The sequence below is a fragment of the Papio anubis genome, unplaced genomic scaffold (assembly GCF_008728515.1).
Source record: "Papio anubis isolate 15944 unplaced genomic scaffold, Panubis1.0 scaffold847, whole genome shotgun sequence".
In the NCBI taxonomy this organism is placed as follows: Eukaryota; Metazoa; Chordata; class Mammalia; order Primates; family Cercopithecidae; genus Papio; species Papio anubis.
In genome coordinates this window covers 8,498-22,559 of record NW_022168698.1, presented here as the reverse complement: position 1 = coordinate 22,559, position 14,062 = coordinate 8,498, and the positions used below count along the sequence as shown (strand labels likewise).

Here is a 14,062-nt window from a genome sequence, read left to right as displayed (position 1 = left end):
ATTAAAGAAAGGTGAGGAACATAGGGAGGGAGGAAAGTAATCACTGTTAAAATAGGGTAAATGGGATAGAGAGGATTCTGTGGATAAGAAGCATAGAGCCATATTCATTCCCTTGAAACCAAACTCAGTTTCTTAGAAATGATAAGGATTTCTTTTCGCTTCTGTGACTTATTTTCCATTTGTTGTGTTTTTGTCCTTAAGATTACTGGAATATCAGTAAACAATCTGATAATAATTTTAAAATTTCAATTGGTACTATAGAAGTCAGGGAAGGGCCAGGTGTGATGGCTCACGCCTGTAATCCCAAGATATTGGGAGGCTGAGGCAAGCAGATCACCTGAAGTCAGAAGTTCTAGCCTAGCCTGGCCAACAGGGTGAAACCCCATCTCAACTAAAATTACATAAATTACCCAGGCATGATGGTGGGAACCTGTAATCCCAGCTACTGTGAAGGGTGAGGCAGGAGAATAGCTTCAACCCAGGATATGCAGGTTGTGGTAAGCCAAGATCACGCCACTGCACTCCAACCTAGGTGTAGAGCAAGACTCCATCTCAGAAAAAGAAAAAAAAATAGAAGCCAGGGAAGGAGATAAACAGTAAAACATTGTTCATGGCAGCTGGCTAAATTAGAATTAAAGAGGAGGGAAGCTCCCTGGAAGCAACAGAGAGAAGGGGTCCTCGATGTTCTTGGTCCTCACATTCCACATTCACAAACACTGAGAAAGAGACGCCACAATCAGAAATTGCAAGCTGATTATTTTATTGGTATATTGAATTTAGAGCTATGACCACCTTCTTCCAATGTCGTGGCATTTGAATCATTTGAATCACTGTCATCTTCTTATTCAGTTTCTGAAACAAACAAACAAGGAAGTTCATAAACCAGACTTGACATGGCAGGAAATGTCTAATTCCTTACTGGTGTTACTGCAGTAGAGTACATGAGAGCCCATCCTCTCCCCTCCAACCCTTCTACCCCTGTGATTCCTTCCTAATTTTTTCTGTGTTCACTCTTTTGATGCCCTTGGACACAATGTGCTCCAAATTGTTGCTTAGAAGATGAAGAGAAAAGATCATCCTTAGGTTGTTATGACTCATTGCTGTTGAATTTGTTCAAGGATATATTTACACAGATGTTAACTGGCACGTGTTCTATAATAGTGAGAAGCTGAAACCACCCTCAGTGTCCAGTGACAGGGATTGGTTAAGGAAATCATGGCAAAGCCACACAATGGAGTAGCAAAAGCTTGTAAAAGCAAACAGAAAACCACTGAAGAGATGTATTTAGCCCATAAACTGATGAGGAAATTTTCAAAAAGTGTATTTTTAAATGACTCACATATATACCTGCATATAAGTTACATTATTAGTGGTAGGGGAAAAGAATGCTATATGTCTGTGCACACATAAATATTTCAAAGGGAAGATGCCATAAAGTCAACAGTGGTAGCTTTTTGAAGGAAGGAAGGTGGGTGGGATGAGTTATGCCTTTAAAATTAGCTTCATATTTTTCCATTCCATTAGATACCTTTTGTTAGCTTAATCATGTACTTATTGAAAAGGAAGTATCTAAAAAATGAGACACCTTTTAGCTGCTGAATGTTCAGGGACCACTTGGCAGGAATACTGGACTAGAGAGGCTGGTGTGAGGCAGGACTGAGCAAACAATGCTCAGGTGAAAACTTTAAATGGGAGGTCTCTGAGTTTGTGGGCAGAAAACAATACCAAGAATGAACATGGTACTATTTCCTCATTGCCAGCACAATTTGAGACAGATTATATGGTATGTTGTTTCTCAACATCAGAATTCCTTAAAGAGTTTGTTAGAAATACAGGGTCTTGTTACCCTATTCCAGAGTATCTGGATACAAATCTTTAGAAATGGGTTCCAGGACAATACAATGTCAATGGGCTTTTAGTTGATTCATTGGCACAATAAAGTCGGAGAACTGTAGCACTTAGAGCACTTGGTGAACATAAACAGGAATCATACCTGTCATTGAACCTCAATTACTGGGGAGGCTGTCCCTGGGGAGGCCTGGGTGGTCTGCCACCTTGAGGAGGTGGAGGTGGTCCCTGGGGCTTTCCAGCAGGAGGTGGCGGAGGCTGCTGAGGATTGCCTCCTGGTGGAGGTGGTCCTTGTGGCTTTCCTGGAGGTGGGGGACCTTGAGGTTTGTTGCCTCCTGGTGGGGGTGGTCCTTGTGGCTTTCCTGGAGGTGGGGGACCTTGAGACTGGTTGCCTCCTTGTGGGGGTGGTCCTTCTGGCCTTCCTGGACGAGGTGGGGGACCTTGGGACTGGTTGCCTCCTTGTGGGGGTGGTCCTTCTGGCTTTCCTGGACGAGGTGGGGGACCTTGGGACTGGTTTATCCCTTGTGGGGGTGGTGCTTCTGTGGCCTTCTGGACGGGTGGGGGACCTTGGGACTGGTTGCCTCCTTGTGGGGGTGGTCCTTCTGGCCTTCCTGGACGAGGTAGGGACAGGACTGATTGCCTCCCTTGTGGGGGTGGTCCCTTCTGGCCTCCCTGGACAGGTGGGGGACAGGACTGGTTGCCTCCTTGTGGGGTGGTCCTTCTGTAGCCTTCCTGGATGAGGGTGGGGGACCTTGGGACTGGTTGCCTCCTTGTGGGGGTGGTCCTTCTGGCTTTCCTGGAGGAGGTGGAGGACACACAGCATTCACTGAATAGCTGCAGCAAATTTTTACTGTAACGCAGCTAAATGGGGAAATGCACAAAAATGAGACCCAGACACTTATTTCTTTGCATTTTCAGTGAAGTAATAAAACTCTGGAGTTGAACGCTGGGAAAGAACGAAGCAGTTGAGGGGATCTCAGTATAAGGAGGAGTCAGAATAAGGACACTGCCCAGTTCTCTGTCATCTCCCAAGCAGGCACTCCTGGCCAGGGGGAAGTCAACCCACTCCTGTTGTCATCTAAGACAAGCATCTCTGCTATTCAATTTGGTGGCCCTGCTTATGGTCCCCAAAATCAAGGTTGCATGAAGATTGCCTATGTTATTAGGGGGACTAACATTAATCAATTCCTGAAAGGAAAATGTTGATGAGAAAACACTGGAGAACTGATCAGTTCATGAGCAGAAGAAGATAGTCAAAAGAGATTGAGAATGAATTGGGTTTTACCTGATTTTAGGGAGGGAGATTCTTCCTGGATCACATCTAGAAGAGAAGCACAGGGTGATGGGAAAAGTTACGTCTCGAATCTGTCAAGACTCACAGGTGTTCTACGGGGAAAAGGGTCTTCTCACCACTCCCCATGCCTCCCCTTGGTTAACTCGTCAGCCACCATCTGTGAAGCTGCTGAAAGGGGAGGAAGGTGTAAGGGGAGGCACAGTTGTTATGACACAGAGCAACAACCACGAACTCAACATAGAAGAGCCCCATTTTTTCCTCCCTAGAATCCCTCAAGACTTAATGCTAATTTAGTTTACACATGCCAGGTACTTCAATGTAATATTTTGGTATTCTTATGCCCTCCATCTCCTATAAATACATTGCTTATGTAAACAAAATTTCTCAATTTGGGTTACCAGAAGTAATCATTTCAATACAATCTTACCCATACCACTCCCAGCACATTGAAATACTGCGTGTAGGGGAGACAAAAATTACAATAATTGGCTCAGATATTTCTATATCTGTAGTTAGGCACAGGCAAGTGTTTTATCCAGTTGTGCCTCCTCTGCAGTATCTCTGATGTGTGTTTATCTCCATTGTTGATGCTGATCCACCAGGTATAGCAAGGCCACCATCATGCCTGTGTACTTACTGAGATCAGTATAGGATGCTCACAGCTGGACTTGCCTGAATCTTCCTTGCATTCTCCACTGCATCCTTCAGAGCACAGTCATATCTCTCTGTAAATGCAAATCTTACCTTCCCATTCCCCTGGTACAAATTCTTTACTGGATTTTTATTGTGCATGAAATAAATTAGAAGCCCTTGGTGTGGAATGAGGGCACAACAGGTCTCCTGATCCTGGGCATGAAAACTCCGCAGCCCCATCTGTGTTTTCATTCTCCTCTCTTCCCCATAATTACCATTATTACCTCCTAAGCCCCAAGCAGAGTCACCGCATCATCTACCCCTTCTGTTTTACCTTCACTGAAGCTCCGAGCTGGACTCAAGGACAGCAGGGCCACTGACAGCAAAATCAGCAGCATCTTGCAGGAGGCTCTGGAGTTGCTCCCAACTCTCTGCTGGGAGAAACGTGGCAACTCCCTTTATAAAGAGAAGCAGAACAATGACACCTTTGAGCTCCACACTGAATGGGCCTTGCCACCTCAGAGATTGGGTTCTGCTTTGCTCACTGCAGGTCAAGTGCATCCCTTATTTCTCTCTGGGACTCTAGCCTAGAGGGATGGGTTGGGTTGGAATTTGTTGGTGACTTATTTCTAGAAGGTACAACTATGACTTGAACGAAGGTTTTAAATGAACTAGGTCCAAGCAATCAGCACTGTGTCATAATTGAACTTCAGACATCAGTAGAGTTTCAATCTTTTTGATAAGACTATTGTCCACTTTCCACTCTGTTATTTATTTCTGGATATGTGTGTGTGGGCAGCAAAGCTACACCCAGCAGTGACAATAATCAATATCTCTGGCTCTTTTTATAGCCTATTTCCATCTCTTGTGATGTATGTACAGATAGTATCACATTTAGCTAAAGTCTTGATGTGATAGAGATGGTTTCTGCCATCTGTGAGATGTGTGAAGACAGCACACTCCTGGGCACACATAGATGATGGAAAGCTGCCCTGCAGCCTTCTCATGCTACAGTATTGTTCAAGCTTCTCTGGATCTCACTCAGCTCAGGCAAGGCTTGTTCTTGTGCAACACAGGAAGGCCAAAATTGTGTATTTTAAAGTATCTTTAGGAGTTATTAATGCAAAATGGACACGGAAACCACAGGAAATATCTAGACCTGAGAAAATGGAATATATAGTTTCTAGCAGGAGCCATGCGATATCATGTCGTCAAAACTTACTTCATGCTCTTCACTTTCTCTAGAATATTCTATAAAATTCACCCTCTGCTTCATTTGTTTTAAGAATTGTATTGAATTTGGCCGGGCGCGGTGGCTCACGCCTGTAATCCCAGCACTTTGGGAGGCCGAGGCGGGTGGATCACAAGGTCAGGAGATCGAGACCACAGTGAAACCCCGTCTCTACTAAAAATATAAAAAATTAGCCGGGCGCGGTGGCGGGCGCCTGTAGTCCCAGCTACTCAGGAGGCTGAGGCAGGAGAATGGCCTGAACCCAGGAGGCGGAGCTTGCAGTGAGCCGAGATCGCGCCACTGCGCTCCAGCCTGGGCGACACAGTGAGACTCCGTCTCAAAAAAAAAAAAAAAAGAATTGTATTGAATTCCTACCTCTGATAATTAAGTGGCTACAATTCTACATTCAAATAAGGTAATCAGATACGCCCATCAAAGCTTCAGTTGCATTGTGTTGGTTTTCTTGGTTTAGTCAGTATTTGTGTTATCTGTTTTCTCAGATTGTTCTCCCACAAGGAGTGTTTTTTTTTGTTTGTTTGTTTGTTTTTTTACAATATTCTGATATGCATTCCTCCTTACATTCTGGTACTTCTTTGTTCATATTTTATTTTCTGAGTCAAGCTTATTATGTGTAATTTTCTTTATGTATCTGACTTTTCCCACCATTAATGTGGTGAGATTTCCTTTATTTAATCTTCTAAGTAATAAGCTATAATACTCACCACCTTTGTTTCGTTCTTGTTTGTGTAATTTCACAATAAATGTTGTGTTTCCAAAAAGCCCTATCAGAGATCTGCGTTGTTAGCACTTCTTTCAGCTGCTGATTCTTCTGTTATTTCTAGTAAATCCCTGCTCATCAGTTCATGGAATATACAGGTTAGTCACTATCAACAGCAGTCATTTACCACTTAGACTTTCTGAGTGTCTCATGTTCACATTTTGTGCATGACTGGTGTTAATTTAAGGACAGCTTGGTTGGAGATATGATGGCGGTAGGGAGGGTATGTGACAGTAAATCCTAAAGACAGACCTCTTCAGCACTGGGGAGGAGTGGATTCTGGGCTGTGCAGATGAGGGTCGGGTCTGGCCCTTCTGAGGAGTTGTGGGTAGTAGTAAAGGGAGACTTCCTAATACCAGACACTTTGCTACAGATAACTTGGCCCTTTCAAGGGAACCAGGAAGTTTGGTATTTTCCCTGGAAAAAATATAGACATACTTGAAAGAGAAAGATATTATTAATTGGCAATTTCTTCTGGCTCTACAGAAAGTGGACTGGTTCTAACTAGTCTTCATGAGTTTTATCTCAGGCAGAGAATAGTTGCTTGTGCCCACAGGTCCCACTGTATTATTGAGATTTGTGTCTCTGGTCTCACCAGACACTATTTTCCATAGGAACTGGAGATGAATAATCCTGCCTACATATCTTAAGTTAGACCATCAGGTAGCAAAGGAATGTCAGAGACAAGGAGCAGCAAAGAGGCCAGGCTGACATTGCCTGATTAAGTCACCAACTGAGGTTGCTGCAGGCCTGAGGCAAGACAGACTTGTCTTTGGCAGGAGAGTACAAGAAGAGAATAGAAATGCCCCTAAAAGTCACTCATCTCCGGCCCTTTCCCTGACCTTCTCCAATGTCAGCAGTGAGTAAAGTTTATCAGGAAAGCATAAATATCAGCTATGCACTCACCAGACAAAACAATAACAGAAGTGATTGAATGGTGGAAATTGACACTGTCTGTGAGTGAGGGTGGGTGAAAGGGAGAAGCCAGACTGCTGCAGGAGCTTGGGCATCTAGACGTGAGTGGCAACCCTCAGCACTGCACTTGCCTCCATGTTCATATTCTGAGGTCCTAAAGGAACAGTCTGCAGCATATGAAATTTTAGGAAACACAATTCAGCTCTCATAACAGCTCCCATCCTGTTCTAAGTCAAGTGTTCCGTGGTTCAAAAATCCTCACTCCCTTCAGGCACTGCCCTTTAGCAAACCAAGTTGCCTCCACTTTCAACACTCATCCCAAATAGAACCACTTGCATAATCTTTACTAGAAGGTGATAGTTCAGGCCATGATGCTCTCTCCTGAAGGACTTTAATATCCTCAGCTGCTCTTGATAACATTCCTACCAGCACATCCCGTATCTCTTCCCCTCACATCAGTCAGGGTGATCATTGAAAAGTAGGAATTAGATCATAACACTTTTGTGCTTCAAATGCTCTTAGGATTTTCTTCTGCACTTGTAATAAGATCCAAATTTCATGCCTCAGCTCTCTCACACCTACACATCTCCCTCTTTTTGAAGACTGGGAAGTTCTGTGAATAGAACTGAAAGCAGACTCTTCTGTGTTCATTGCATGAACCAACCATTCTGATAATACAATTGTGTGTGCGAATTCAGCTTTGCTTTGAATTGTCTAAAACCTCTGGTTACACTGATGTAATGGTCATTTTATATTATATGTTATATGATAATATATATATTATATGATGATCACCTTTATATTTTTATTCCATGATGATGCTCTCTAAACATATATTTCACAATTATTTGAGCATATTTATATTCTTTCCATTTATCCTAGCAAAGGCTGATTAAAATAGAAAACATTTCCTCGGCATTTACTATATGATATTCAATCTTCAGAACCATCATATTAAGGAGTTGTGATTATTATTATTATCTTAATTTTGTAGATGAGGTGACTTAGGTGCGTGCCTAGGTTCATATAAATGTAGTAAGTGGAATGGAAGGCAGAGTTCTTGCCTACTCTGCTCCACTGGTTACTTGCTCTTCATTCATTCATTCCTTTACAAGAAAGTGAAAGGAAATGAGATTCAGAGAACGAAAACAAGTTTCCCTTAGAATATTTTCAAGGTTAATTTTCCTGAGACTTTAATAGCTGAGGTGAGAAAAAATATATTTTCCTGAGTAAACATGTTTGTTTGAAATCATAATCATATTTAAAACATCTTCTAGTATTCTGCTTTACTCTTTGGATTTGTATAAAGACACTCAGAGGAATTAATTCATTTTTTTTCTAATTACAAAACCCTGTCAATGTAGATCCTGTATGTACTTCTTTAATCCATGCTACATGCATTTTTCTTGGGTGGCACATTAGCACTGTCAAAATTTGTGTATGCCCTTTTAAACTGACTAAATTTGATCCTTCTAATCACAATGGATCTAACATTCTAGAAATCCAAGAGGGAGTCTGATCAGAGAGATGTCTAAGAAAGGATAAATTGTACACCACTTACACAGCTTTCATCTTCTGCATGAAGATGTCGCCTGTGTCCTGGCCCCAGAGCTGGTGTCCCACCCTCAGTGATTGGGGCCGTAGAAGACATTGGTCTTCAGCCTAAGGTCAAGTGTCTGTAGCCTCAGCTCACCACTGTTATCACAATGTCAGTGTATTCTTCACCTTTCAGTTATACTTCCTATCAGTTCACAGAGAAGTACAATCACAATTTATCTCATAAGAAATACAAAGCAGCCTGTAATCCCAGCACTTTGGGAAGCCGAGACGGGCGGATCATGAGGTCAGGAGATCGAGACCATCCTGGCTAACACGGTGAAACCCCGTCTCTGCTAAAAAATACAAAAAACTAGCCGGGCGAGGTGGCGGGCGCCTGTAGTCCCAGCTACTCGGGAGGCTGAGGCAGGAGAATGGCGTGAACCCGGGAGGCGGAGCTTGCAGTGAGCTGAGATCCGGCCACTGCACTCCAGCCTGGGCGATAGAGTGAGACTCCGGCTCAAAAAAAAAAAAAAAAAAAAAAAAAAAAAGAAATACAAAGCAATGTATATCACCCTCATATTTTTCTGATGATGTACCAACTCGGTAAACTGATACATTTAAAAGAGGAATTTAGTTAAAGTGGTTAATCAATGACTCATTTATTAAACAGATACACCTGTACCTATATCTTATAAAAGATATTGTGTCTTCTGCTTGAGAATCACAGATTATTATTATATTTTATTGATATTGAAATCCACATGTTTGTATATTTATTATCTTGAAAATTGGGATGTGTGGTACATTGTGTTTTTATTTTTATTTATTTATTTATTTATTTTTTGAGACAGAGTCTTGCTCTGTCACCCAGGCTGGAGTGCAGTGGTGTGATCTCAGCTCACTGCAAGTTCCACCTCCCAGGTTCACGCCATTCTTCTGTCTCAGCCTCCCAAGTAGCTGGGACTACAGACACCCGCCACCATGCCTGGCTAATTTTTTATAGTTTTAGTAGAGCCTGGGTTTAACCATGTTAGCCAGGATGGTCTCGATCTCCTGACTTCATGATCTGCCCAACTCATCCTCCCAAAGTGCTAGGAGCATTGTGTTTTTAAAGTTGATCACGACAGAATCTTTCATCTAATGTTTTCTTCTTACAGGGGTACCTTGACATCCTCTCTTGAAGGGGTGAGGTCTGTTTTTAACCCCTTGAGCTTGGGTAGAACTTACTACCATGACCAATAGATTATATCAGAAGTGATACTGTGTGACTTTTGAGTCTAGATCATAGAAATGCCTTGCAAGTCCAAATTGTTCCTTATGGAACCTGCCTGCCACATGCCATGAGGAAGTCCATGCTGTGAGACAGAGATAGAACATTCATTTTAAAAATGATTGGATACAAAATTGTCTCTAAAAAATATTCAGTAACGAAGTATTTTTCAGTGACCCAACTGCTATCTATATCATATATTATATTTCCACACATGTGTGACTACATAGCTAAAGATTTACGGATTATTCCTTTCTACCTTGCATAGTGATGTTTCAGATGCCTTAGCTCTTCTAGTACTTACAACAGCATTTAGAGGACTTTTTGCATTTCTGTTCACTTTTCAAAGGTAGAAATAAAATCTTAATGTGAGTGAGTGACTTTCCCTAAGACATACACTTCATAGGGAACAGCATAAGGCAATGCAAGGAGAGAGAGAGAGAGAGAGAGAGAGAATGACCTTATTCATGAGAACAATATAAAACACCTAGCACCAAATAGCAAGAAATGCACGGGGTCAGGTGAAGAAAAATGACCAAACTTTGATGCAGAATATGCACTAAAATGTATATACATGTATATTTCTACACAGGAAAACATATTATTCAAATAGGACTAATTTTCCAGGTGTTCTCGTGAAAATTGCACCACGGTCCCCTGTTCATGTCTGATTTCACTTTTGCTGATTCACAAACTCTGTAATTTTTCTATTTGTCAGTCCAATTCCACAGTTTTGTTTATATTTATTGTTTATTGTCATCTCTTTTTTCATTCTCTTCATCCTTGGGTATTACTTTCCTCTGTGCTTCTTTATTGTAATTTTATTGGGACATTGGGAAAGAGCAGAAATCAGTCCATGTGTTCAATGCACTGGGCCTTCCAATACTGTTAATATAGAGACAAATTCCTTATCACGGTTTATAGCAGGTTCTACAGATGATCTTTTTGTTTACGTCTCTTTCTATTTACGTGTGTTCAAGTGACTTTACAAGACAGACTGCTATTACCTGTGTTCCTAATTTTATCAGAAGAATCTGCAGCTGTCTCTTCTTCCCCAGCTGCATTAAATGTAACAGGACCATGAGTTGGTAATCACACGCATATTTTTTACAACATTATTGAGTAAACATCTAGCAACAATTTTAAATGATGAATACATTTTTATACTCTAATAGTCTACCAAATATAATTTTAATAACAAATGTATGTTGTTTCAAGTCTATTACTTACCCATCTTTAGAACTGCCGAAGCAAATCTCTCCATATTATAAAAAAATCTTTTATGCCTTTTAGTAAACAGACATAGAAACAGAAGTTTATGACATGATACATAAAGAGTTTCAATTTATCTTACATTTTTACTAACCTTATTTTTTAGCTAAACTTTTGTCTGTATTTGCATTTTCTTGATTGAAACTTGCCTTTGTAATTTTTATTGAGCAATTAAACACTTATTTAATAGGCATCCTAAAAACATTGACATATGGCTTTTGTCAGATTGGAATGGTCTACAAAGCTTCTGAAGCTTGAACTTTGGGGTCCTTCATGTGCACAGGCCCTTTCCAAGACCCTGTTTAGAGTGAACAGAATAAAAAGAGATGTAAAAGCTTCATGAACTAGCAGTGGTCTTCTTTATGCCAACTCCTTTACTCAAGCCTTTATGTGCTTTTCTGTATTCCACTTACCCATGGGGATCATAAAATTTCAAGACCATCTCCTCCCTAAAACAAATTCCAATCATTTGAAGCTTATCTGAATTTTTTTTCTGAAAAGAAGACTTGGGAATACCTATAGAAGCAAGTTTCTAAATAATCTGATTCTTATGTCTACAAATAATGGCTACCTTCCAGCACTGTTATAAATGTACTGTGGGATTGCAGATTGTGTATGGAGGAATCTAAAGAATGTACTTTAGTGGTGACTGAGGGCCTATTTAAATGATGTATGGCTTTAGATTCTTGCTCTTCCACTAGTTTTTCCTCTGTAGAACATAATCCCTGCAGAATGGCACCTTCCCCTAGTATTTGTAGTGTTTCTACCTCTAAGCATGGAAGGAATGGTCAGTGTTAGCAATGTGTTCTTTCCTTTACAACTCAAGGCAGGGTAAGGAAAATTCTCATGCTTGACAGTAAAAGCAAGGGCAGCTTCATGGCCCTAATCCATTTGGGCATTTCTGCTGGTGTCCTGGACCCATCTGTCTTCACACTTGTGTATCCAGAGATGGTTCTGACTGTGGCAATGACCAACACATGGAGGTTCTTTGATTTTTAGTAGAAAACCCCAGAGGTTTTCTCTTTAAATGAAGACATTCCTTCCCGGATTTCTAGGACATATCACTGTTGTTTATTCTGAAGAGTCCATGACTGGAACGCCATGTAAGGCCATAGATTTTTGTATTCTTTCTTTATTCCAGCTCTTTGGTTTTCCTTGGGAGGGATTCTACGACGGACTTGCTAAGTGAGACTCTGGAACTCTGCCCCCATTTCATTCCCTTCTCACCCAGGCTTCATGTTTGCTTAGCTGTGTCCACTCTTGGGGAGAAGAGAGAATATGGTGGTAGCTCATGAGGAGAGGTCCAGTTTGCAGCCACAGTCTAAGACTTGATCAACTGAATAAACAACTGAATTTTAAGTCTCCCCAAAGTTGTGCAACAGCTTTAGGGGATGTTTAACCATTTTCCTCCTGTTACCTTTTGAATGCAGCAGAAACAAAAAGTGTTACATGGGAAGTTTGTTTCAGTTGTACCACCTGGTACTCAGTTTACAATCATTTCCCAATCCTACTTGTTAATGAGCTATATAAAAGGAGAAGATTTATTGACCACTTGTCATACATTTTGGTCAACATGCCAGCTATTGATATGTATTTTTTACATTATTAACTGAAGAAAAATGGATGCCTTTTACAAATGTTATAAGACTACAAAACAAAAATCCAAAGGAACCAAATTAGGCTTGTAATCTGGAAGCCTAATGATTTCCCATCAGAACTGTCATATAATTACCCTGTTTGATAAGAGAAATGAGCAGGAGCAAGGTTGTGGTGAAGGACTCTGCTGAAGCTTTCACAGGGATTCATCTACTAAAGCTTTGGCTTTCTCAAAATATTCTCGGAATAAGCAGATATTGTCATTCTGCAGAAAGTCAACCGGCAAAATGACTTGAGCTTTCCAATAAACTCTTACCATGACTTTTGTGCTCTCCTCATCCACTTTTGTTTTGAATGGGCTTTTCAACTTGTTGGTAGCCATTGCTTTGATTGTATTTGTTTTCTGGGATTTACTGGTAAAGTCACATGTTATCTTCTGTTATAATTCATTGAAGAAATGCTTATGGTCTTCTTTGTTCATATTGAAATTTTTAGGGAAAGTCCTCATCCACTTTTGTTTTGACTGGACTTTTCCACCTGTTGGTAGCCATTGTTTTGACTGTATTTGTTGTCTGGATTTTGCTGGTGAAATCCTGTGTTATCTCCTGTTATAACTCATTGAAGAAATGTTTACAGTCCTCATTGCTCATATTTAAATTTTTAGGGAAAGTTCTGCTCTTGTCTGTACTTGATCTTAGTGACACAGATTGGGCATCCATTAAGTGAAAAATTTGCTAAACTTTAATCATTCAGTTAGAATCACGTAAACTGAACCAACTGAGAAGTGTGCAGTGCTGGCACATCTTCTCTTAGGGTATCAAGAAGGTGAATGTATACCTTGCAATATGATGTGGATCATCTGTCACTGTAGGCTTTAGGTTCAACATTGCCTCATTCCTTCTTGAAATGAGGAACTCTTCATTGAATTTGTGAACTGCTGACTTCTTCAACCAGTGTCAACTTACCATGTGCCAAGTAGGACAACTTTTTTGGACACCATCAACGATTTCACCTTCTTCCACCCAAGCGTCACCATAAATTTGATGTTTCTACTCTAATTTAGGAGAATCCATGTTGCTCTTCTAGGGGCTCTTTTGAAACAGCTATCTTATTTTTCTTGATGCCTCAAACTAGCTCCTGTTCAGACATGTTATAGAAGATATTCTAATTTCATTTTGGTGCCAAAAAATTTGAAATCCATTCATGGTATTTCTTTTTCTTTTCTTTTCTTTTTTTTTTTTTTTTTGGAGATGGAATCTCCATCTGTCACCCAGGCTGGAGTGCAATGGTGTAGTCTTGGCTCACTCTGCCTCCCAAGTTCACGCCATTCTCCTGCGTCAGCCACTGGAGTAGCTGGGACTATAGGTGCCTGCCACTACCCCTAGCTAATTTTTGGTATTTTTAGTACAGACGGAGTTTCAAGGGTGGTCTTGATCTCCTGACCTCATGATCCACCGGCCTCGGCCTCCCAAAGTGCTGGAATTACAGGCGTGAGCCATCGTGCCTGGCCCATTCATTGTATTTCTTAATAGAATATACATTTTCCATCAACATTTTAAGAACCTGCTGCATATAGGAAGGCATCCTAACACAATAAGGTCTACTTGAGGTAACTTCGACTTTTCCAGCTGACTAGGCAGATTGGTTTTTTGTTTTTCTTTTAGCATAAATAGGAATGTTTTCTGA

The 14,062-nt window shown here is 40.9% G+C and overlaps 1 protein-coding gene across 1 annotated transcript; it reads right to left on the bottom strand.

The window, feature by feature from the left end:
* Window positions 1-747: 747 nt before the first annotated feature.
* On the bottom strand, window positions 748-4,193 carry LOC101023064 (basic salivary proline-rich protein 3). Its single transcript, XM_009180225.4, is given in 5 exon segments — window positions 748-852; window positions 1,994-2,561; window positions 2,564-2,644; window positions 3,134-3,169; window positions 4,110-4,193. Coding segments are annotated over 4 exon segments (732 nt in total). The 5' UTR covers window positions 4,174-4,193; the 3' UTR covers window positions 748-852; window positions 1,994-2,010.
* Between the last annotated feature and the right edge of the window lie 9,869 nt (window positions 4,194-14,062).